Genomic DNA, 25,878 nt, shown 5'->3' on the forward strand with positions numbered 1-25,878 from the left:
GTGTACTATATAGGGAATAGGGTGCCTTTTGGGATGCAGTCCCTTTCTGTTGGACCCAGAACAGACTGGAGACATTAAAGCTACCTTTGGCCCTTAAGACCCAGGGATGGTTTGCCCTGGAGGGTAAAGCATGTCTCTGCACAGTAGTCTGAACACATTAACCCCACTGGGCACAGTAGCACCGCATGTTATTATCATTGACCAATTGTTATTTTCTAAGTTAAATAAGGAGGGTGGTGTACAGCATGTTTCTATTCAGGTCAGGTTAACCCTGCTGGGTACAGTAGTACAGCATGGACCTGGATCTCTATTCATGGCTGAGTTTGCTGTCTTAGCTAATAATAATAATGGATTCTATTTTATGTAGTGCTTTTCATTACAAACAGAATCTCAAAGGTGATTTAAAAAAACATGGTTATTATTAGAGCTGGGACGATAAACCGAACATTATCGACACCGATCACTTATTGCAGGCATTTTGGTGATATTGTTCATTTAAGATAAGTAGCCTATACTAGAGAAATATCTAGTTTGAATTGAAATAAGTTTGCTAATATGGGGGATTGTCAGTGGTGGAAAAAGTAACCAAATGTCATATTGAGTAAAAGTAAAAATACTTTAATAGAGACTCAAGCAAAAGTGAAGTCACCCGGTAAAATACTACATGAGTAAGTCTAAAGGTATTTCACTTGAAATATGCATCAATAAGTAAGTATCAAAAGTAAATGTAATTGCTAAAATATACTTAAGTATCAAAAGAAAGTATAAATCATAAAAAATTCCTTAGATAAAGCAAACCAGACGGCACCATTTTCTTGTTTATTTATTTATTTACTGATAGCCAGGGGCACACTCCAACACCCCGATATAATTTACAAATGAAGCATGTGTGTTGAGTGAGTGCGCCAGATCAGAGGCAGTAGGGATGACCAGGGATGTTCTCTTGATAAGTCTGTGAATTGGACCATTTTCCTGTCCTGCTTAGCATTCAGAATACTTTTGCGTGTCAGGGAAAATGTATGGAGTAAAAAGTACATTATGTTCGTTAAGGAATGTAGTGAAGTAAAATTTGTACAAAATATAAATAGTAAAGTAAACTACAGATACACAAACTACTTAAGTAATATTTTAAAGTAACATTTTTAATAGGACAATTGATGGCCACAACAATTCAAACTAATAGTAGTTGTTTAAAGGAGAATAAAAAAAAACTGTGGTGCACTTTGTTATACATTTATTGTTCTATTTATCCTTATTGCATCAATTCAGGCAATTTATCACAATATGGATTTTTGTCAATATCGCTCAGCTCTAGTTGGTATACAGTACAGGTTACATAAGGTGGGATACAACATGTTTATATTCAGGTCAGGTTAACCATACTGGCAAAGTTTGAGTTGTATTCATTTTTACAGGGACAGTGCACATTAATCAACGTTTCAGTAAAAGTGCCGGTTTTAGCCACCCGGCTAATTTTCAACCGCAGTCCCTGGGCAGGTTATTAAAAACAATTACAATACAGACAATAAAATGAGCAGAGAGCACATGCAGAGCAACATAGGACAAGCAAGACGTAGCATACAGACAGAGCAACATAGGACAAGCAAGACGTAGCATACAGACAGAGCAACATAGGACAAGCAAGACGTAGCATACAGACAGAGCAACATGGCACAAAAAGCAACAAGACAAAATCCATAAAAGCAACAAAGTGTTTCCACACCTCACAAGCTACAGACAACAGACAACATGGAAAGCGGCAATACACAGCTAGGGATTATGTTCACAAATCTGATTGACCTTTAGCCATGTCTTCATGTTTTTTGTGAAAGTGTGATAGGTGGTGCAGTTATGTGTGTCTGATGGCAGTGTATTCCAGACATGGGAAGCTCTCACAGAGAAAGCGGATTTACTAAAGGTGCTTTTCCTTAAGGGAACTATACATTCACCTCTCATGGCAGACCTTGTGGATCTGCTGCCATATGTTTGGGTTTTCTGTTTAACAAAAATACTGAGTGGAGGGGGAGCCAGGCCATTTAGGATCTTGAATACAAGACATGCGTCGGTGTATTGCACAAGATTTTCCCAACTCAGGAGCTCATGCTTTCTGAGGATGTAACAGTYATGATGGCTATTGGGCTTCCTATCAATCCCTTTGAGAGCCTGTTTGTAGACAGACTGAATGGGTTTTAATGTTGTACAGCAAGCTTGGGCCCAACTAGTCAAGCAGTATGTTAAGTGGGGGAGTATCATAGATTTGAAGTACAGTTTTGCTACCTCTGTAGTCAAACAATTTTGTATAAATCGGAAATTAGCTAGGTTGAGTTTGGTTATTTGAATTACCTTTTTCACCTGCTTTTTAAAAGAGAGGTTGGAATCAAGTATGARGCCAATGTACTTAAAATCAGATACCACCTGGAGCTTCTCCCCTGACATATAGACATCTGGCTCAGTAGCATCTGTTTCCCTCTTTGTGAAAAACATGCAGACAGTTTTTTTCACATTGAGATGCAAACACGAGTCACTGAGCCACTTTGTAACCTGGACCATTACAGTAGTGAGTTCTTGTGCAGCTTGTTGTTTGCTCTTTGCATGCACATATATCACTGTATCATCTGCATACATTTGAACTTCAGACRCAGTACAGACAGAAGGCAGATCATTAATGTACAGGCTGAACAYYAGGGGCCCCAGTATTGACCCTTGGGGCARMCCCACATCATAGCTAAGAGTGGMCYACAGCTCATTGCTCACTCTGACACACTGAGTTCTGCCTTCAAGGTATGATTTCATCCATCTCAAGGCATCGGGGGAAAAGTTGAACTTGGACAATTTTGTGATGAGAATCTCATGGTTAACAGTATCAAAAGCCTTCCTTCGGTCCACAAACACAGCCCCAACAACGCCCCCTTTGTCCATCTTGGACTTCACATTTTACAGAAGAAAGCAGTTGGCCGTTTCTGTGGAGTGTTTCGCTCTGAAGCCAAACTGCATGGAGTGTAATGTGAAGGGGCTGTTGTTGAGGTGGGCAATCAGCTGTTCTGCTACACACTTTTCAACAACCTTCGACACCACAGGTAGTATACTAATGGGCCTGTAGTTACTCACATCAGCAGGGTCACCCGATTTAAAGATGGCCGTTATTATGTCGGACTTCCATACCCTTGGAAACACCCCCAGACCAATAGATGTGTTGGTAGTACAGCATGTAGTACAGCATGTTATTTTATTATTATCCCAGATCAGTGGTTATTAAACAGGTTACATAAGGTGGGGTACAGCATGTTCTGTTATTATTATCCCAGATCAGTGGTTATTAAACAGGTTACACAAGGTGGGGTACAGCATGTTTCTACATGCAGATAAGCCATATTGAGAAGCCTACTGCATGTTTTATACAGGTCAACTAAGGATTCTGCATGTTTCTATGCAGTGCAGGTTAACCCTACTGTGCACAGATGTACAGCATGCTATTATTATAGATCAATGGTTATTCTACAGGTTATATAATGAGGGTACAACATATTATTATAGATCAATGGTTATTCTACAGGTTATATAATGAGGGTACATCATGATATTATTATAGATCAATGGTTATTCTATAGGTTGTATAATGAGGGTACAGCATTTTTCTACATGCAGATGAGCCCTATTGAGAAGCCTACTGCATGTTTTATACAGGATATCAGTTACAGCATGTGTATAAATAGGTGAACCTTACTGCTGTGGTCATGAGCACCATGTCGAAATGAACAGGTTAGATCGCGCTGACGTGTTCTTCTGCAGTACACACACGTGGGCTCCTGGAGGTTGTCAACGGGTTCGTTGTGAAAGTTTGAGGTTGTACACGGGTTGTAAATATGTTGCGGACAGGGCATAGACAGGTAGCAGACATGTTGTACTTTAGATAGACTGTCCAGACATCACAGACCTTCAGAAAGTATTCAGACCCCTTGACTTTTCCCACATTTTGTTATGTTACAGCCTTATTCTAAAATAGATTAAATGTTTTTTTCCCCCTCATCAATCTACACACAATACCCCATAATGACAAAGCAAAAACRGTTTTTTATTCATTTTTGAAAATGTAATATAAAATATAAAATATAAAATATAATATAATATAAAATATAAAAAAACTGTATTCAGACCCTTTACTGAGGACTTTGTTGAAGCACCTTTGGCAGTGATTACAGCCTTGAGTCTTCTTGGGTAGGACGCTACAAACTTGGCACCTGTGTTTGGGGAGTTTCTCCCATTCTTCTCTACAGATCCTCTTAAGCTCTGTCAGGTTGGATGGGGAGCGTTGCTGCACAGCTATTTTCAGGTCTCTCCAGAGATGTTCGATCAGGTTCAAGTCCGGACTCTGGCTGGGTCACTCAAGGACATTCAGAGACTTCTCCCGAAGCCACTCCTACGTTGTCTTGGCTGTGTGCTTAGGGTCGTTGTCCTGTTGGAAGCTGAACCTTCACCCCAGTCTGAGGTCCTGAGTGCTCTGGAGCAGGTTTTCATCAAGGATCTCTCTGTACTTTGCTCTGTTAGTCTTTCCCTCGATCCTGACTAGTCTCCCAATCCCTGCCACTGAAAAACATCCCCACAGCATGATGCTGCCACCACCATTTATTTTTTTATTTCACCTTTATTTAACCAGGTAGGCCAGTTGAGAACAAGTTCTCCTTTACAACTGCGACCTGGCCAAGATAAAGCAAAGCAGTGCGACACAAACAACAACACAGAGTTACACATGGGATAAACAAAAGTACAGTCAATAACACAATAGAAACATCTATATGCAGTGTGTGCAAATGGCGTGAGGTGGTAAGGCAATAAATAGGGCATAGTAGCAAAGTAATTACAATTTAGCAAATTAACACTGGAGTGATAGATGTGCAGATGATGATGTGCAAGTAGAAATATTGGTGTGCAAAAAAGTAAATAAAAACAATATGGGGATGAGGTAGGTAGTTGGATTGGCTATTTACAGGTGGGCTGTGTCCAGCTGCAGCGATCGGTAAGCTGGTCAGATAGCTGATGCTTAAAGTTACTGAGGCAGATATAAGTCTCCAACTTCAGCGATTTTTGCAATTCGTTCCAGTCATTGGCAGCAAAGAACTGGAAGGAAAGGCGGCCAAAGGAGGTGTTGGCTTTGGGGATGACCAGTGAGATATACCTGCTGGAGCACATGCTATGGGTGGGTGTTGTTATGGTGACCAGTGAGCTGAGATAAGGCAGAGCTTTACCTAGCAAAGACTTATAGATGACCTGGAGCCAGTGGGTCTGGCGACGAATATGTAGTGAGGGCCAGCCGACGAGAGCATACAGGTCGCAGTGGTGGGTAGTATATGTGGCTTTGGTGACAAAACAGATGGCACTGTGATAGACTGCATCCAGTTTGCTGAGTAGAGTGTTGGAGGCTATTTTGTAGATGACATCGCCGAAGTCGAGGATTGGTTGGATAGTCAGTTTTACGAGTGTATGTTTGGCAGCGTGAGTGAAGGAGGCTTTGTTGCGAAATAGGAAGCTGATTCTAGATTTAATTTTGGATTGGAGATGCTTAATATGAGTCTGGAAGGAGAGTTTACAGTCTAACCAGACACCTAGGTATTTGTAATTGTCCACATATTCTAAGTCAGAACCGTCCAGTAGTKMTGATGCTAGTCGGGCGGGCGGGTGCGGGCAGCGATCGGTTGAAGAGCATGCATTTAGTTTTACTCACATTTAAGATCAGTTGGAGGCCACAGATGGAGTGTTGTATGGCATTGAATCTCGTTTGGAGGTTAGTTAACACAGTGTCCAAAGAAGGGCCAGATGTATACAGAATGGTGTTGTCTGCGTAGAGGTGGATCAAGGAATCACCCTCAGCAAGAGCGACATCATTGATATATACAGAGAAAAGAGTCGGCCCCAGGTTTTGAACCCTGTGGTACCGTACCCCCATCGAGACTACCAGAGTTGTGGACAAGAGGCCCTCCGATTTGACACACTGAACTCTATCTGAGAAGTAGTTGGTGAACCAGGCGAGGCAGTCATTTGAGAAACAAAGGCTGTTGAGTCTGCTGATAAGAATGCGATGATTGACAGAGTCGAAAGCCTTGGCCAGGTCGATGAAAACGGCTGCACAGTACTGTCTTTTATCGATGGCGGTTATGATATCGTTTAGTACCTTGAGCGTGGCTGAGGTGCACCCGTGACCGGCTCGGGAAACCGGATTGCACAGCGGAGAAGGTACGGTGGGATTCGAYATGGTCAGTGATCTGTTTGTTAACTTCTCTGGGATATGTGGGACGCTAACGTCCCACTTGGCCAAAAGCCAGAGAAAATGCAGAGCGCCAAATTCAAATAAATTACTATAAAAATCAAACTTTCATTAAATCACACATGAAAGATACCAAATTAAAGCTACACTTGTTGTGAATCCAGCCAACATGTCAGAATTCAAAAATAGTATTTTCAGCGTAAGCAAACGATGCTATTATCTGAGGATAGCAACAGAGTAAACAAAGAGAGAGAAGCATATTTCAACCCTGCAGGCGCGACACAAAACGCAGAAATAAAAATATAATTCATGCCTTACCTTTGACGAGCTTCTGTTGTTGGCACTCCAATATGCCCCATAAACATCACAAATGGTCCTTTTGTTCGATTTAATTCCGTCGATATATATCCAAAATGTCAATTTATTTGGCGTGTTTGATCCAGAAAAACACTGGTTCCAACTTGTGCAACGTGACTGCAAAATATCTCAAAGGTTACCTGTAAACTTTGCCAAAACATTTCAAACTACTTTTGTAATACAACTTTAGGTATTTTTTTACGTAAATAATCGATAAAATTGAAGACGGGATGATCTGTGTTCAATACAGGATTAAAACAAACTGTAGCTAGCTTTCTGGTCACGCGCCTCTATCTAACAGTACACTTCAAGTGACCCTCGTTCAAGATGGCCGTACTTCAACCAATTTCTAAAGACTGTTGACATCCAGTGGAAGCGGTAGGAACTGCAAGAAGGTCAATTAGAAATCTGGATTCCCAATGAAAACCCATTGAAAAGAGAGTGACCTCAAAATATTTTTATCTGAATGGTTTGTCCTCGGGGTTTCGCCTSCTAAATAAGTTCTGTTATACTCACAGACATGATTCAAACAGTTTTAGAAACTTCAGAGTGTTTTCTATCCAAATCTACTAATAATATGCATATCTTATCTTCTGGGGATGAGTAGCTGGCAGTTGAATTTGGGTATGCTTTTCATCAAATGCTGCCCCCTATCCTAGAGAAGTTAACTTGGCTTTCAAAGACTTTAGAAAGGCAGGGCAGGATGGATATAGGGCTGTAACAGTTTGGGTCTAGAGTGTCACCCCTTTGAAGAGGGGCTTTCCAGCTTTCCAAACTTTAGAAATAATTGGAAAAAATCAAGGGGTTTGAATACTTTCCGAATGCACCTTACCTTTTGAGTGTGTCAATATTGAAAATAACCATGTGTTCATGTGTGGATTATATTAACCATTTTCTGTTCCCCATCCCCTCTCCACATGCCCTCCTTTTTTCTTACCTGTCCCATCTCCCACAACCTTGGGGAGACCAATCTCCCTCCTTCCTTCCTTCCCTCCCTCCCACCCTACCTCCACCCCTACCTCTTCCCGACCTGTCTCTACCTCCCTCCCTCCAGCCTGGGTGGGGGCCCTGGCGATGGGCATGATCTTCTTCTGTTCCCCGGTGGTCTCCATGTTCACGGATCACTTCGGCTGCAGGAAGACAGCTGTGGGCGGGGCCACCGTGGCCTTCATCGGACTCCTCAGCACTGCCTTTGCAACGTAAGAGAACCTTCTGTTCTAGAGCCCTTTTGGAACCCTCCAAACATTCTAGAATCATTAGAACACTCCTCACCTTCTATAACTATTATAACCCATCTACTCTAAAGCCCTTCTAGAACCKTTCACAATCTTTAGAACTCTCCTTGAATGTTTTGCCAATCCTTTTGCCTATCATCATTTACACGTCCTGCCCTCAGTGACCTGATAATTACACATTCATGCTAAGGTGTCACAGGCTCTGTTCCATATTGACACAAACTTACTACTTATAAGGAAGTCATTTATTTGATATATATTCTAGGTGCTATGTTATGCTAGCGTGGGTAGTGTGGAACATCGCACAGTACTGAGAATGCTACCTCTTCACCCATTATAATTAAAACTAGTTTTGCATTGTTTACTTGCAGTTCAAGTCGGAAGTTTACATACACTTGGGTTGGAGTCATTAAAACTCGTTTTTCAACCACACCACAAATTTCTTGTTTTAACAAACTATAGTTTTGGCAAGTCGGTTAGGACATCTACTTTGTGCATGACACAAGTCATTTTTCCAACAATTGTTTACGGACAGATTATTTCACTTATAATTGACTGTATCACAATTCCAGTGGGGCAGAAGTTTACATACACTAAGTTGACTGTGCCTCAAAACAGCTTGGAAAATTCCAGAAAATGATGTCATGGCTTTAGAAGCTTCTGATAGGCTAATTGACATCATTTGAGTCCATTGAGGTGGTACCTGTGGATGTATTTCAAGGCCTACTTTCAAACTCAGTGCCTCTTTGCTTGACATCATGGGAAAATCAAAAGAAATCAGCCAAGACCTCATTAAAAAAATTATAGAGCTCCACAAGTGTGGTTCATCCTTGGAGCAATTTCCAAATGCCTGAAGGTACCACGTTCATCTGTACGAACAATAGTATGCAAGAATAAACACCATGGGACCAGGCAGCCGTCATACCGCTCAGGAAGGAGACGAGTTCTGTCTCCTAGAGATGATCGTACTTTGGTGCGAAAAGTGCAAATCATTCCCAGAACAACAGCAAAGGACCTTGTGAAGATGCTGGAGGAAACAGGTACAGAAGTATCTATTACCACAGTAAAACAAGTCCTATATCGACATAACCTAAAAGGCCGCTCAGCAAGGAAGAAGCCACTGCTCCAAAACCGCCATAAAAAAGCCAGACTACGGTTTGCAACTGCACATGGGGACAAATATCATACTTTTTGGAGAAATGTCCTCTGGTCTGATGAAACAAAAATAGAACTGTTTGGCCATAATGACCATCGTTATGTTTGGAGGAAAAAGGGGGACGTTTGCAAGCCGAAGAACACCATCCCAACTGTGAAGCACGGGGGTGGCAGCATCATGTTGTGGGGGTGTTGCTGCAGGAGGGACTGGTGCACTTCACAAAATAGATGGCATCATGAGGATGGAAAATTATGTGGATATATTGAAGCAACATTTCAAGACTTGAGTCAGGAAGTTAAAGCTTGGTCACAAATGGGTCTTCCAAATGGATAATGACACCAAGCATTCTTCTAAAGTTGTGGCAAAATGGCTGAAGGACAAACAAAGTCAAGGTGTTGGAGTGGCCATCACAAGGCCCTGACCTCAATCCCATAGAATATCTGTTGGCAGAACTGAAAAAGCGTGTGCGAGCAAGGAGGCCTACAAACCTGACTCAGTTACACCAGCTCTGTCAGGAGGAATGGGCCAAAATTCACCCAACTTATTGTGGGAAGCTTGTGGAAGGCTACCCGAAACGTTTGACCAAAATAAAGTGGTGATCCTAACTGACCTAAGATGGAATTTTTACTAGGATTAAATGTCAGGAATTGTGAATAACTGAGTTCAAATGTATTTGGCTAAGGTGTATGTAAACTTCAGACTTCAACTGTACCTCTATCCCTGCCCGCCCAGGTCCCTCAGCCTGCGGTATTTCACCTATGGGATCCTGTTTGGCTGTGGCTCGTCCTTTGCCTTCCAGCCCTCCCTGGTGATTCTGGGCCACTACTTCCGGCGGCGGCTGGGCCTGGCCAACGGCGTGGTGACGGCTGGCAGCAGCCTGTTCTCCATGGGCCTCCCAGTGCTGCTCACCAAGGTGGTGGAGCCGCTGGGCCTCAGCAGAACCTTCCAGATCCTCAGCCTCTTCATGCTGGTACTGTTGTGATGTGTTCAGTGATCATCCATGACACTGCCTTTTTGTTTACATCTTACAGATTTTTTTTGAATGATGTGACTCGTTGAAGTAAACGTTAAATTCGACATTGAACAAGTGTTTTTTTTTGTTCTCATCAACAAAACAGGTCCAGGCCCTGCTGGCCCTGACCTTCAGACCCCTGCTGCCCCAGAGAGCTCCAATGGGACCACCAGGACCAGGGGGCCCCGTCGGGTCAACACCTCAGCAAGGAGCCACTGCCCGGGGCAGCCACTGGAGCAGGGCCCTGACCCAGGTCAGGAAGGCCTTTAACCTGAAGGTGTTCCACATCGTCACCTACCGGGTGTGGGCTTTCGGGGTTGCTACGGCCGTGCTGGGTTACTTTGTGCCCTACATCCACTTGGTAAGGGCTCAGGGACCATCAATATAATTTCTTGAAGATTTTACCATGTTCTTGATATTGTGTTGTATTTAGGGCACCGTTTTCAGAGACACCTGTGCTGTGAGTGGAATTATAATAATCTGCAGCACAATCTATGATGTGTAACCTTGCCATTTCCATTTAGAATGTTGCTGTTTTTGCGAGGGGAAATAATGCTGCCCTTACTGCTTTTAGTGTCACCTTGATTGGCATGTTACTGTATGTTGGAAAACTAAACTTTCCAACCAAAAGTTCACCAAGTCAACTTCAGAGGAAATCTGTAATATTGTTGTGTGTGTTGGGTTAGGTTGTCATATTGTGTCAGACAGACCCACTTATCTAAAATAAGTAGCTAGTGACATTGTTGCATGGTGATGTGAAGAGTATCAAGGAGACACCTTGTCACAGCAGTATGTTTATGAAAACTCCCAGAGGGATGAGGAAGGAGGACAGAAGGAAAAAAGGAGGGAGGGAAGGAGTAGAAAGAAGGGAAAGAGATGGGGAGGTAGGGAGGGAAGAGAAGGGGGGCGGTGGATGTGTAGTGTGACGTTCTGCTACATCTTAGATGTTTAGGCAGCCTCCCCACTGCCTGTCCTGTTTTCTCAGGCCCCAGAGCCAGTCCCAGATGTAAACAAAGCCACCGGCTTTTGTTGTGTGAGCGCCCATGCTGCTAAACTGACTCAGGAAGCTCTTTGCTTTAGGTCAGCCCTAAACATGGGTATCCTATGGCCCTTGATGTTATTCTGGTGCCATGTAGTGCAGTATCAAAGCAGAGGAAACATTTCACATGAACTTGATAGGGGAGAGAAGCTTCTGGTCAGGAAAGGACTTCAGAGGGTTTTGTGTTTTGGATCAGATTCAGGTGTTGGGTGGAGAAGAGAGGAGAGAAGGGAAATTATTCACCTATAGCTCCGCCCCTTCCTGCTTCACTGTTTACGGGTCTTCTGAGAGGAGGGCGTGGATGAAAACATTTGTTATTCCAAAGAATGGTTATGGAAGTTTGGAATGTTATAAGGAGAACAAATTCCAGTTTCTAACACGACTCAGGATGAGACCCAAATGCAGACACAGGAGGCAGACCGTTTGAATTTCAGATGTTTATTACAAAACAGGGGGCAGACAAACGGAAGGTCCAGGGCAGGCAGAGGTCAGTAATCCAAGGCAGCATCAATCAGAGACAGAACGGCAGGCAGGCTCAGGGTCGGGGCAGGCAGAATGGTCAGAAACGGGAGGACTAGAAAACAGAAACTAGAGATACGGGAAAGCACGCTGGTAAGATTTGACAAGACAACTGGCAACAGACCAACAGAAAAATCAGGTATAAGTACACAGGATAATGGGGGTAAATGGGAGACACCTGATGGGGGGTGGAGACAAGCACACGACGGGTGTGACAGTTTCTCCATTGAAATCCCATGACCAAGATTAAAATCAATGTCCTCTATGTAAGGTGAATTCAACATGGGAATAACACACATGAAAGAATCCATGATCACATGCAAGAAATTACTACGCCTTTGAGGCGTAATTCAGTGTTTTGTTTTTTTTGTTGCTGTTTTGTTTGGCTGCTTCCAACCCCACAGTGTTTGTATGTTTCCAGGGGGCTTGGTTTGAAAGCAACAAGACACCTTTCCGTCATCTTCAATTTAAGCCTACTAGAAAGTGTGTGCCCTCTGGCCTGGAGGGAAGCAAAAGTAATTCACCTACCTAAGAATAGTAAAGCCCCCTTAACTGGCTCAAATAGCCAACCAATCAGCCTGTTACCAACCCTTAGTAAACTTTTGTTGAAAAAAATGTGTTTAACCAGATACAATGCTTTTTAACAGTAAACAAATTGTCAACAGACTTTCAGCACGCGTATTGGGAAGGACATTCAACAAGCACAGCACTTACACAAATGACTGATGATTGGCTGAGAGAAATTGATGGTAAAAAGATTGTGGGCGCTGTTTTGTTAGACTTCAGTGTGGCTTTTGACATCATCGATCATAGTCTGTTGCTGTAAAAACGTATGTGTTAGGGCTTTACACACGCTTATATATTGTGGATAAAGAGTTACCTGTCTAATTGAATAGAAGCCTCTCCAACAAAATCCAGGTAGAATCAGGAATTCCCCAGGGCAGCTGTCGAGGCCGCTTACTTTTTTCAATCTTTACTAATGACATGCCACTGGCTATGAGTAAAGCCAGTGTGTCTATGTATGCGGATGACTCAACACTATACACGTCAGCTACCATAGTGACTGAAATGACAGCAACACTTAACAAAGAGCTGCAGTTAGTTTCAGAATGGGTGGCAAGGAATAAGTTAGTCCTAAATATAAAAATAAAAAATGTAAGTATTGTATTTGGGACAAATCATTCATTAAACCTTAAACCTCAGCTTAATCTTGTAATGAATAATGTGGAAATTGAGCAAGTTGAGGAGTTTTAACTACCTGTAACCCTGGATTGTAAACTGTCATGGTCAGAACATATTGATACAACAGTAGTTTAGCTGGGGAGAAGTCTGTCCATAATAAAGCGCTGCTCTGACTTCTTAAAACAACACTATCAACAAGGCAGGTCCTACAGGCCCTAGTTTTGTCGCACCTGGACTACTTTTCAGTCTTGTGGTCAGGTGCCACATAGAGGGACTTAGGAAAATTGCAATTGACTCAGAACAGGGCAGTACACATAGATCTAACATTAATAATATGCATGTCAATCTCTCCTGGCTCAAAGTGGAGGAGAGATCGACTTCATCACTACTTGTATTTATGGGAGATATTGACATGTTGAATGCACTGAGCTGTCCGTTTGAACTACTGGCACACAGCTCAGACACCCATGCATACCCCACAAGACAGGCCACCGGAGATCTCTTCACAGTCTCCAAATCCAGAACAGACTGGGAGGCACACAGTACTACATAGATCCATGACTACATGGAACTCTATTCCACATCAAGTAACTGATGCAAGAAGTAGAATCAGATTTTAAAAACAGCTAAAAATACACCTTATGGAACAGTGGGGACTGTGATGCAACACAAACACAGACACATGCATACACACACACGATAACATACGCACTATACACACATGTACACATGTATGTTGTCTTATAGATATGTGGTAGTAGAGTAGAGGCCTGAGGGCACACACTTAGTGGTATTGTGAAATCTGTTATGAATGTATTGTAATGTTTTTTAAATGTATAACTGCCTTAATTTTGCTGGACCGCAGGAAGAGTAGCTGCTGCCTTGGTATCAGCTATTGGGGATCCATAATAAATACAAATACAAATCTGAAAAGAAAATGGACGTGAAAGTATTCCCGCTTGTTCTTTTCCACCAGATGAACTTTGTGAAAGAGCAGTTCAAGGAGACCCAGAAAGAGTGGATCTTGTTGGTGTGTATAGGAGCCTCATCTGGCGTGGGACGCCTCCTCTTCGGGAAAGTAGGAGACCTCATTCCCGGAGCCAAGAAGATCTGGATGCAGGTGAGGTAACCCTCTTCAGCATCTCATTGTCAGCTTAATTTGAACAAATTCAGATTTTAAATATGGGTTAGCACATCAGCCACATCCCCTTAGTTTTTTCCATGAATGGTGATGGCTACTAAAAGCTTCAAATCTAATCTATTTCTGGTCAAATCCATTGGTCAAATACTTGTTGCGCTGCATTTAGTTTACCCGGTAAAATGGAACCAATAGAATTGGTTGAAAGTTTTTGACATGGATTTGACCCGTTGGTTGCCATCTTGGTCGGTTACTTTGTAGTTTCTGTATGAAGTGGAAGAGTGTATAAGGGACAAGGTATTAGTCAGGAGAGATGTATTGGACAACATTAACCTAAGACTCCTAAGACTCTCTGACACGTTACACAATGACAGTTACTTTGGATAAAATCGTCTGCTAAATGGCATTCATTATTATGTGTTTACTATATTGTCTCTGCTCTTCTCTCCCCCAGTCGGTGTCGTTCATGGTGCTGGGGCTGATGTCCATGATGATCCCCCAGTGCACTGTGTTCGAGGGGCTGATTGTGGTGTGTGTGTTCCTGGGGCTGTGTGACGGCTGCTTCATCACCATCATGGCTCCTATAGCCTTCGAGCTGGTGGGCCCCATGCAGGCCTCCCAGGCTATAGGATACCTACTGGGACTCATGGCCCTGCCCATGACCGCAGGACCCCCCATCGCTGGTGACTACTATCGGTTCCTCAGTTTACTTAACACTGACCTCAAAGATTTTAAATGGCAGGTGATAAAGAGATGGTTGACTGCTATCTGACAGGCAATCGCTACTGAGTATCACCTCAACTTTGGAGTGGAAGCCAAGGTGATAAAAAGATGGTTGCTTTCTCTTCAACAGGAACCTATTCCTTCCAATCGAGAAAAGTCAATTCTGTAGCTAGCATAGTGTTACCATATAAGTCCTTTGAGGATACCCACATTCCATAGGGAATTCTAAACAGGGTAGGATTAGGATAATGTATTTTGTGTTTATCATGCCGTTGAGCTGACATGTCTCAGCCATATACATACGTACAGTGGGGCAAAAAAGTATTTAGTCAGCTACCAATTGTGCAAGTTCTCCCACTTAAAAAGATGAGAGAGGCCTGTAATTCATCATAGGTACAGTTCAACTATGACAGACAAAATGAGAGAAAGAAATCCAAAAAATCACATTGTAGGATTTTTTATGAATTTATTTGCAAATTATGGTGGAAAATAAGTATTTGGTCACCTACAAACAAGCAAGATTTCTGGTCTCACAGACCTGTAACTTCTTTTTTAAGAGGCCCCTCTGTCCTCCACTCGTTACCTGTATTAATGGCACCTGTTTGAACTTGTTATCAGTATAAAAGACACCTGTCCACAACCTCAAACAGTCACACTCCAAACTCCACTATGGCCAAGACCAAAGAGCTGTCAAAGGACACCAGAAACAAAATTGTAGACCTGCACCAGGCTGGGAAAGACTGAATCTGCAATATGTAAGCAGCTTGGTTTGAAGAAATCAACTGTGGGGGCAATTATTAGGAAATGGAAGACATACAAGACCACTGATAATCTCCCTCGATCTGGGGCTCCACGCAAGATCTCACCCCGTGGGGTCAAAATGATCACAAGAACGGTGAGCAAAAATCCCGAACCTCACGGGGGACCTAGTGAATGACCTGCAGAGAGCTGGGACCAAAGTAACAAAGCCTACCATCAGTAACACACTACGCCGGCCAGGGACTCAAATCCTGCAATGCCAGATGTGTCCCCCTGCTTAAGCAGTACATGTCCAGGCCCGTCTGAAGTTTGCTAGAGAGCATTTGGATGATCCAGAAGAAGATTGGAGAATGTCATATGGTCAGATGAAACCAAAATAGAACTTTTTGGTAAAAACTCAACTCATCGTGTTTGGAGGACAAAGAATGCTGAGTTGCATCCAAAGAACACCATACCTACTGTGAAGCATGGGGGTGGAAAACATCATGCTTTGGGGCTGTTTTTTCTGCAAAGGACCAGGACGACTGATCCGTGTAAAGGAAAGAATGAATAGGGCCATGTATCGTGAGATTTTGAGTGAAAACCTCCTTCCATCAGCAAGGGCATTGAAGGATGAAACGTGGCTGGGTCTTTCAGCATGACAATGATCCCAAACACCCGCCCGGGCAACGAGAGTGGCTTCGTAGAAGCATTTCAAGGTCTCTGGAGTGGCTAGCCAGTCTCCAGATTCTCAACCCCATAGAAAATCTTTGGAGGGAGTTGAAAGTCCTGTTGCCCAGCAACAGCCCCAAACATCACTGCTCTAAGGAGATCTGCATGGAGGAATGGGCCAAAATACAGCAACAGTGTGTGAAAACCTTGTGAAGACTTACAGAAATGTTTGACCTCTGTCATTGCCAACAAAGAGTAATAACAAAGTATTGAGATAAACTTTTGTTATTGACCAAATACTTATTTTCCACCATAATTTGCAAATAAATTTATTAAAAATCCTACAATGTGATTTTCTGGAATTTTCTTTCTCGTTTTGTCTGTCATAGTTGAAGTGTACCTATGATGAAAATTACAGGCCTCTCTCATCTTTTTAAGTGGGAGAACTTGCACAATTGGTGGCTGACTAAATACTTTTTTGCCCCACTGTATATTCACTGTGTTTATGTACATCATTGGTCTTGGCTCTGAATGTAGCTGGTCTACAGAGTAAATAGAATGAGGTTGCATCCCAAATGGAACCCTATTTCCTATTTAGTGCACTCTTTTTCACAAGGGCCCATAGAGGTCTGGTCAAAAGTAGTGCACTATGTAGGGAATAGGGTTAAATTTGAGATGCACACTGAGTAAAGTGGCAGAGTTCCAGGGCTGGTAATTTGTTACAGAGGGAATAAGATACAGAGGGAGTAGTAGCCTCGGATAGCGGATAGTTTAGCGATGGGTTGATGACACGATGGCTGCATTTTCTGGGGCTCTGCCACTCTCCACTGCCACCCTTCAGGCTCCAACGCCACTCCCCACATTCCTGTTCAGACCACCAGGGTGCTGTTCAGAGTGATGCAAGGATTCTGATAGAAATGTATTACGTAGAACAAATATCATCAGTCATGTTGAATAGGAGTCATTTCATACATTATATTTCTATGTGCAACATTGAGAATAGTTTCCTCTGGCTGAATACACTCCAGAGGTCACAGTGAGGAGGAGGAGGAATCCTGCCCCATCAGCCTACAGCAGGAGCACCCAGACTGGACATAAGTCTGTCTGCTCGCCTCCCTGCAGACCTGAGTTCGAATAGTATTCGATTTAAAAAAATTATACTTTGAGCTTTGCTTGAGTCTGCCCTGAGTGCCAGATGTGCGGAGTTTGCATGCTGCACTTTAGTGGACTATTCCGTTGGTTACATCACGCCAAGCAAGCTCAATCAAGCACGGATATAGTATTTGAAAGATTCTTAATAATATTTGAACCCAGGTCTGTCTCCCGGCTTGTCCTCCTTCTCAGAGCCTCAGTGTTCTGTATTGACATTGCGTCCTGTGAGGCCTGGCTGAATCTCTCTCTGCTTAGTGCCAGATGTTGGATGAGTTATCTATCTCGTTTCCAGCTCTTGTTTATGGCAGGGCCACTTAGTTAGCTAGCTCCTTACTGAATATTTTGGCCAGTGTTCCCCATCACCCTGGACACACATTAGATACACTTTACTGAGGATTTTCTTTTACAAAATGTTCCCCAATCTAGTGGTACTCGTGGTTTCTATGGTTACCCTATAATAATAAAGCGTCTGACTGGAACCTCTTAGTCCACATTCACTCTTCACAGATACAGAGCAGCATTTAGGACTGACCGGTATTGTTTCTTGGAAGACCAGGCAAACCACTAAACCGACTTGAACAACCTCTCACAGTTATTAGAGATGCTGATGCTGTACCACCTGACAGCCCATCGAGACTAATAAACTATGACTTATCTTCTTAGAGATGTTTATGACCGCTAATTATTAGTTCTGAGCTAGTTCCTGGAAGAAGAACAGACAAACAGGTAAAACAACTTGAATCACCAAGATAGTGGGTGAATCTCAAAGCACATTGGAGCAAAAGATCTAAAGCTCCTCCACTCAGATCTTCTCCACCAATGAATTTTGAGAAAGATGCGTTGAGAGTGGACACAAGGAATCAAGGAAATACAATTGATTCGCTCAGTGATTCTCTCTTGAATAGCGAGTAGTGGTTCCATACACTACATCTGAAACCTCTCCCTCCCTTGTCCCCCAGGACTCCTGCATGGCTACTGTGGTGATTACAACATGGCCTTCTACCTGGCAGGGGGCCCTCCCATCGTGGGGGGCATGGTGCTGTTCTTTGTGCCCCTGATACACCGACGGCAGCAGAGAGCCCTTGAGTGCCAGGGTGGGGGGCCGGAGGACCCTAGCACAGATCACATGCTGCCTCCGGCAGGAGGCCCCAAGGGCTGCTCTAACGGAGAAATGCTGCCTGGATACACCGACGTGGAGACACACATCTGAGTAGCACTACACTAAGGTATTTTTATTTATTTWACCGTTATTTTACCAGGTAAGTTGACTGAGAACGCGTTCTCATTTGCAGCAACGACCTGGGGAATAGTTACAGGGGAGAGGAGGGGGATGAATGAGCCAATTGTAAACTGGGGATTATTAGGTGACCGTGATGGTTGAGGGCCAGATTGGGAATTTAGCCAGGACACCGGGGTTAACACCCCTACTCTTACGATAAGTGCCATGGGATCTTTAATGACCTCAGAGAGTCAGGACACCCGTTTAACGTCCCATCCGAAAGACGGCACCCTACACAGAGCAGTGTCCCCAATCACTGCCCTGGGGCATTGGGATCTTTGTTTAGACCAGAGGAAAGAGTGCCTCCTACTGGCCCTCCAACACCACTTCCAGCAGCACCTGGTCTCCCATCCAGGGACTGACCAGGACCAACCCTGCTTAGCTTCAGAAGCAAGCCAGCAGTGGTATGCAGGGTGGTATGCTGCTGGCACTGGCACATATGAGAACGGAGGTGTGTGTGTGTGTGTACACACATAGGCATGCATGCACACACACACACACAAACACACACAAAGATCCTAGATTGAAATTACGGTCATCTTCTCATGTTTTCCTTCTTCCTTCTCTCAGGGATTCTATTCACCAGCACCTGAGATCTGACCGTCCCTACACCTCCTCCCTTCCCCCGGTCCCTGACCCCCGGCCCCTAATCACGGACTACCTGCTGATGTACCTCTCAACCTCTGACACAGTTTCTATAGGAACCCTCCTCCTGTCTATAGGAAGCCCCCTCCTCTCTGAATGCCATTAGTTCCTTATAGTGATCCCTGTGGTCTAAGGAGAGAGGGGGAGAAGGTTTTTTGCCCTCTGAAGCAAAGGAGGAACACATCGCTGACCAACCTCCTTGAACGAAGAGACAATTGGCATTATCATAGGATCTGGGCGTCACACAATCCAAAACAGTGTTCTCTTTCCCTGTGGCTTTAAGCTCATCTAAAACGGGAATGCACACAATAGGTGTGTACCATTTTTAGAGCTGGCCGCCTGGAAGAAATCATTTTTTAAATCCTATAGCGTCTGGAATCAGAGTATGTAAATTATTTAATATGCTTCAGTAGGTTTTTAAATGACAGATTATTCAGAAAGATAAATAGTAGTAGAGTAATTGAATGGAGTACTTTGTTCTACTCTGTCTAGACCACAAGCATCTCACACTTTATTTCATATGTTCCTTCTGTCTCTAGGTGTTTCATTACATAGGTCTAGGGCATAATATAGGACATTGGAAAGATTTCAGTTATTATGACAACTTATTGCAGTTACATTTTACAAGTCTCAGTTTATTTTGTTTATGATAGACCAAGGAAGAACACATATCTGTTTCAGTTGTGTATTATACTATAGGTCTCCATGGTGATTCCCCCTTGGAAAAGCCACTAAAACAGTCACCTCAACCACATACGTACTTATGCAGTTTTTCCATATGTAACCCGTGCCATGATGGAGCTACAGATAGAGAGCCAGACCAGACTGAACAGATTATTTACCGGCTTCAGACTTTGTAGTCTTAAATCTATTTTTTTAACAGTTATATTTCTAAGACTGTAAGTCAATCAAATTTTAATTGAAACTAAATACACCTCTCTGAGATGTTTTGCCAAATTTTTATTTACTCTGCAGATTTGTTTTTATTGTTTTAAGTTTCTAATGTTTTTTATTTGTTTTTACCGTCTGTTTCTTCGAATGGCATTGTGATCTTGTTATTCCCATGGGGGTGAATCCTGACTTCCAATGTGAGACTCCCATTGACATCAATGTATGACTATGTGAAAATTCTACTTAAGTGAAAGTTTTACTTAATAAATGGAAGTTAGGATTCTCCCCATTGTCAGTCAAGAATTGAGCCATAGATCTCGATGGTCCGTGGTCTGAAATCTAGCGGTGCTAATAATAATGAATTATCCACTGATATACAGTTGTTGAGAAATAAGACTGGCAGTTTATTAGAAAGAAAAATAACCTTTAGTCTGCCAGATTTTTTGCGAACAATCAAAATCTATATTAAGGGCATTGAGCTTAATTTTGAATGGAAAGGCCATAGTTTTTGCTGTGTGTGTGTTTGTGTGTTAGTTAGGGCATTGGGCCACAGACCACAGAATGATTGCTATTACATACATGCACTCATTGGCTATATCCTTTTTTCAGCCTGATCCCCATCGGTCCACATCAAACATCTTTGTTGATGAGTTTGCTGCTTCTTATCTTCAGATGACAACATACTGTTTGTTGGGTTCATACGTCGTCACGGTAATAACCAGATACTGCCTCATGGAGATTCTCACTCTAGTAGAGAAATTCATTAAATTGCAGTTGCTGTTACGTTTCGTAAATGTTAAACGGACCACTTACCTCCTTGAGATTACATTTTCCGCACGACAGAATGGTTGAATAAGAGTGTCCCAAATGGCACCCTTTTCTCTATATAGTGCTCTATGGTCACTGGTCAAAAGTACTGCACTATTAAGGAAATAGAATGCCATTTGGGACACAGTCTAGGCCTAATAGAGGACAGAGAGGGAAACAGAGAGAGGACAAAGACGTTAATACCTCAGTAATCTAGTTAAATATGTTGGTATTCTTCAATTCATGACATCATACTTCCAAGTGAAATTAAATGGTTGCTATTTTTTTTTTCTACAGCTGTTAGCTTCAGCGCCACTGAGCTGAACATACTGCCAAAAACTTCCAAAAACCCTATTCTCAAACTACAATGCTTCACTGTTATTAATATTCGTTAGTACTTGTGTGTGTGTGTGTCTGTGCGTTCACTGTGTGTGTGTCTATGTGTGTGTGTGTGTGTGTGCACTCAGATTTATGAGATTTACCTTCCCTCTCCCCCATCTGGCTGTGATCCATACTTTTAAACTCTTTATTTTTCCTTCCTGCTGCTCTAAATGTCATTCCCTCTGACAGTTCAGTCCCTGCCATATAATATAGATATGATCATTATGGTCCTTGCCTCCATTAAGGCTGCAGACTGAGTGGACTACTCTGACTGTTACCTCATTAAGTTCCTCCATCTCTTCTGTTGATCTCACCGCCATGCTGCTCCTATATCTCCTACAGCTGGTCTGAGAGCCCGCAAGCTCACCATGCATTATCATCCTTAGGCTATAGATCGAAAGAGGAAACCTTGTTTGATCAAGCAAGCTGTAATGCAAAATGTACTTTTTGATAATTCATTTTGATCGTTCTCCTACAGTTGGTCAGAGAGCTTGCTGGCTCTAGCCTGGTTAAACCAGATTGAACCATTGTGAGTGCAGCATTGTCTGGTCTACCAGGCTATGCTCCTGTCTCACCAAGCATCCTTATACTGTAGAGATGCAGAGTAAACTGTTCTGTTTGCTCGAGGAAGCAAACACTACACAATGTACTTTTTATCATTCTCTTGTTTAGTTTGGCACGTGTCATTGTTCTGTTTGTGTTTTGATGAGATGGGCTATTGAGATATTTGATTTTTAACTACTGAGATAGAAACATATTTGGACAGGAGTGGTTAATGACTGATAGTGAAACATGCAGCCTTCATGGTGGTGTTTGCTTAACCAATGTTTGGCTAGTCAAAGTCCTGTTGTCTTTGCAGCCTTGGTGGCCCAGCGGGGACAGTGGTTTCTGAGTGGGCACTAGTGCAGATTGCACCCTAAATGTCTAGGCCCAGTACCAGTTCAAGGAACAGTCACAGATAGGGTCACATGTTACATAGGCTTACATGTACACTATGAGAGTAGAATCTCATCATAAATCTACATATTTACACAGCTTAATAACTACATTTTTTATTTTATTTTTCCTAATATTGTTGATATTTTAATTGTATCTCGCCCTATAGCAGCCATAGCATTCTGAACCCCAGTGATCTTTTGGGAGTTTTCACCCATTTTCTTTTGTCAAGATGTAATTTTTTTGTCCAATCCAGCCCAGTGTGTGTTAGACAGGGCTGTCAGATAAGGTCAGATGCAGTCCTCTTTTTATTATATCCTTGGGCTGGTGTACACCATGTCTCTGTCCCAAATGGAACCCTATTCCCTATATAGCGGGCTACATTTGACCAGAGCCCTATGGACCCTGGTATTTTTTAATACACTATACAGGGAATAGGGTGCCATTTTGGATGTATCCCTTGTCTTTATACTTCTGACCCCACTTATCTACCCTACCTACAGTCTCTTCTTCTATAGCTTTTACTGTATCACCCATAGACTGTACACCACCCTGACTGTATCGCTCGTAGACTGGTCATCACCCTGACTGTATCGCTCGTAGACTGGTCATCACCCTGACTGTATCACGTGTAGACTGCACATCACCCTGACTGTGTCACCCGTAGAATGTACATCATCCTTGCTGTATCTCCCGTAGACTGTACATCACTCTGACTTTATCACCTGTAGACTGCATCACCCGTAGACTGCATCACCCTGACTGCTGCTCTTGTTTAATCTTTTAACTCATCTCTCCCTCTGTTATATTTTGCACATGTTTCTGCCTAAATTTTCATCACAACTCTCACCTCAGATTTTCTACCAACTGTCAGCAATCTGTTCCTGTACCTGAACTTTTCAGATATATATTTTTAGTTGTATTTTTTCAAGAAATGTTATAACAATAGGAATCACAAGATTTGAAATTAAGACTTATGCTGCTAGATAAACTTAATTTTTTGGGGTGAAGTTATTTTGGATCTGTAGTAAAACACAATTTGTTATTGTTTTCTATTAAACCAACAATAAATGTTTAATATGATGAGAACTGCATGAGTTTTCTTTGGCCAGCTGAGTAAAGCCATCCACTGTATTATACTGTATGTCTCTGGATATAACATACTGCCTGTAACACGTGTGTATGTGTGTGTGACTCATTGCGAAATTCACTGAGGCTGAGCATCATGGTGTATGTTAGCCGCCCCCTGACTAACTGCCGAGTTTGCATATGGTCTAGTTTAAAGGATGTGAAATTACGTTCGCTCTGACTAATTGGGAAACAGTGTATATGTTAGCCCTGTGACTAACTGCCATATTCTCATATGAACATGGTTTAGTTAGGTACGACAGTAGTTAATACCATAAATGTGTTATGTGATGTTGTTTTAGCTCGGTCTCAGTATGACTCGGGGAAATTAAATTATGCCTATGTTATCCGACCCCTGACTGCCATATATTTCCATATGAACACGGCTCAGTGCAGCCAGGCGTCAAGCTGTTGTCTGTGGCCCAAATGGCACCCTATTCCTTTATAGTGCACTACTTTTGACCAGGGCCCATAGTGTGACATTGGATTGCACATGTTCTCTCCTTCTGCTCCCCGCTCTCCCATTTGACCCACTTTACTCACTCAGCAGCCAATCGTCCAATCAAACATGAGTTAGTGAGCACGCTCCATTGAATGCCCCAGAAAAGAACCTACAGAATTCTGTTCAGTTCTTAGAACTACCGGCAGCCAGGCATGTTGTACTACCCTGCTGCACCCCTCTCTGGTGGCTTACAATCAGGCAAAGCAGGTCTGAGTCTGGCCTGTACTGGGATGGATGGATGGATGAATAGCTTGAGTGAATGGGTTTTAAGTAGAACAGTGGTGGGGAGCAGGGGACTGTGTGAATAGACACAACGGGGTTGTTGCCAAAATGCTGCACAAATGTTTTTTTATTACTTTCTGTTGCTTTCTCCTGTGTGTGTGAATGGGGTTTTATATATATATATATACAGAACAAAAATATAAACGCAACAATTTCAATTAATGTACTGAGTTACAGTTCATATAAGGAAATCAGTCAATTTAAATAAATTCATTAGGCCCTAATCTATGGATTTCACATGCCTGGGCAGGGGCGCAGCCATGGGTGGACCTGGGAGGGCATAGGCCCACCCACTGGGGAGCCAATCAGAATGAGTTTTTCCCCACAAAAGGGCTTTATTACAGACAGAAATACTCCTCAGTTTTATCAGCTTTCTGGGTGGCTGGTCTCTGATGATCCCACAGGTGAAGAAGCATGATATGGAGTTCCTGCTACTTTGGAGGCGGTTTATGGTAGATAATTTAACATTAAATTCTCTGGCAACAGCACTGGTGGACATTCTTGCAGCCATCATGCCAATTGCACTCTGGCTCAAAACTTGACATCTGTGGCATTGTGTTGTGTGACAAAACTGCACATTTTAGTGGCCTTTTATTGTCCACAGCACAAGGTGCACCTGTGTAATGATCATGCTGTTTAATCCGCTTCTTGATATGCCACACCTGTCAGGTGGATGGATTATCTTGGCAAAGGAGAAATGCTCACTAACGGACGTAAAACGGACGTTTGTGAGTAAGGACGTTTGTGAGTAAGGAACATTTCTGGGATCTTTTATTTCAGCTCATAAAACATGGGACCAACACTTTTTACATGTTGCGTTTTATATTTTTGTTCAGTATAGATGGCTCTTGTAGGAAGAATAGGTTGGTTGGCCAGTAGGGACCCAGCAGTAGCTAACTGATGCACCAGCACAGCGTCTCCAGAAGAGGGAGCTGTCTCCGCTTCAGAACACGGTGAGTCATACAGTAGTCCTACTGAACACAACTAAACCCTATTGTTTCTAGGGAGAACCCAAAAACGGCTAAACTTGGCACGTCATGTTCACTATGTAATGGAGCATGGAGAAATAAAATATAACTCCACTATGCCTTAGTACAGTATTACCACACACAGATCAACTGAACCACCTCATTGCATAACCATACATTTTTTTGCCACATTGTGAAATCTACCTTCAGGGATTTGGCTAATTTTACGTACTTTGGAAACTACTACCAGACRACGCAGAATAATCAGTCACATGGAAATCCCATTACTTCCTTTACCATAAAGACCATCTGTAAATACTTAAATTACCGAAAGTAGAAACTTGTGTGTGCGCTTCAGGGTCCTTAGAGTTATTGTTGTGTGGACATGGGGTCTGTGGTTCCAGGAGGAAGAGATGTAAGAGAAATGATAACAGTGTTGCCATAGTAGTCCCCAGTGGTACGAGTCACACCTAGTAACTTCCTTCCTATTCTGAAACTTCTCTCACACCAATCTGACACTAGAGGACCCGGAGCTCCTTTGATGGTGTCACATGATCTATATTGTTGTTACAAACTAACTTACACACCCATAGGAAGGAGGGTTTGCCAAGTAATAACAGAGAGTCCAGTCATCATTACTTACATGACTAAGTAAAGTAAGTAAGCCTTGTCTGAACCACAAAGGCCCATAGGGGCAAGTTAGGGCCTATGTCTTGTTTCTGTAGCGTGAGGAAGCTTGATGTACAAGTACACCCCCTGGACAGGACGTTAGTATGATTAAGACCTATTAAGGTTTTATTGGAGCAAAAACCAGGTGAATATACAGTGGGGCAAAAAAGTATTTAGTCAGCCACCAATTGTGCAAGTTCTCCTACTT

The 25,878-nt window shown here is 42.7% G+C and overlaps 1 protein-coding gene across 1 annotated transcript in view; it reads left to right on the forward strand.

Moving 5' to 3' along the window:
• LOC112070532 (monocarboxylate transporter 8) overlaps window positions 1–23,204 on the forward strand; it is a 33,436-nt gene extending 10,232 nt beyond the window's left edge. The window contains exons 2-8 of the mRNA XM_024137957.2: window positions 7,671–7,815; window positions 9,740–9,977; window positions 10,126–10,380; window positions 13,736–13,879; window positions 14,352–14,580; window positions 18,142–18,408; window positions 19,032–23,204. Coding sequence (XP_023993725.1) covers window positions 7,671–7,815; window positions 9,740–9,977; window positions 10,126–10,380; window positions 13,736–13,879; window positions 14,352–14,580; window positions 18,142–18,392 — 1,262 coding nt within the window. The 3' untranslated portion in view covers window positions 18,393–18,408; window positions 19,032–23,204. The remainder of the gene's footprint in view (window positions 1–7,670; window positions 7,816–9,739; window positions 9,978–10,125; window positions 10,381–13,735; window positions 13,880–14,351; window positions 14,581–18,141; window positions 18,409–19,031) is intronic.
• The last annotated feature ends 2,674 nt before the right edge of the window (window positions 23,205–25,878 follow it).

The sequence above is a fragment of the Salvelinus sp. IW2-2015 genome, unplaced genomic scaffold, assembly GCF_002910315.2.
Source record: "Salvelinus sp. IW2-2015 unplaced genomic scaffold, ASM291031v2 Un_scaffold1352, whole genome shotgun sequence".
Taxonomy (NCBI): Eukaryota; Metazoa; Chordata; class Actinopteri; order Salmoniformes; family Salmonidae; genus Salvelinus; species Salvelinus sp. IW2-2015.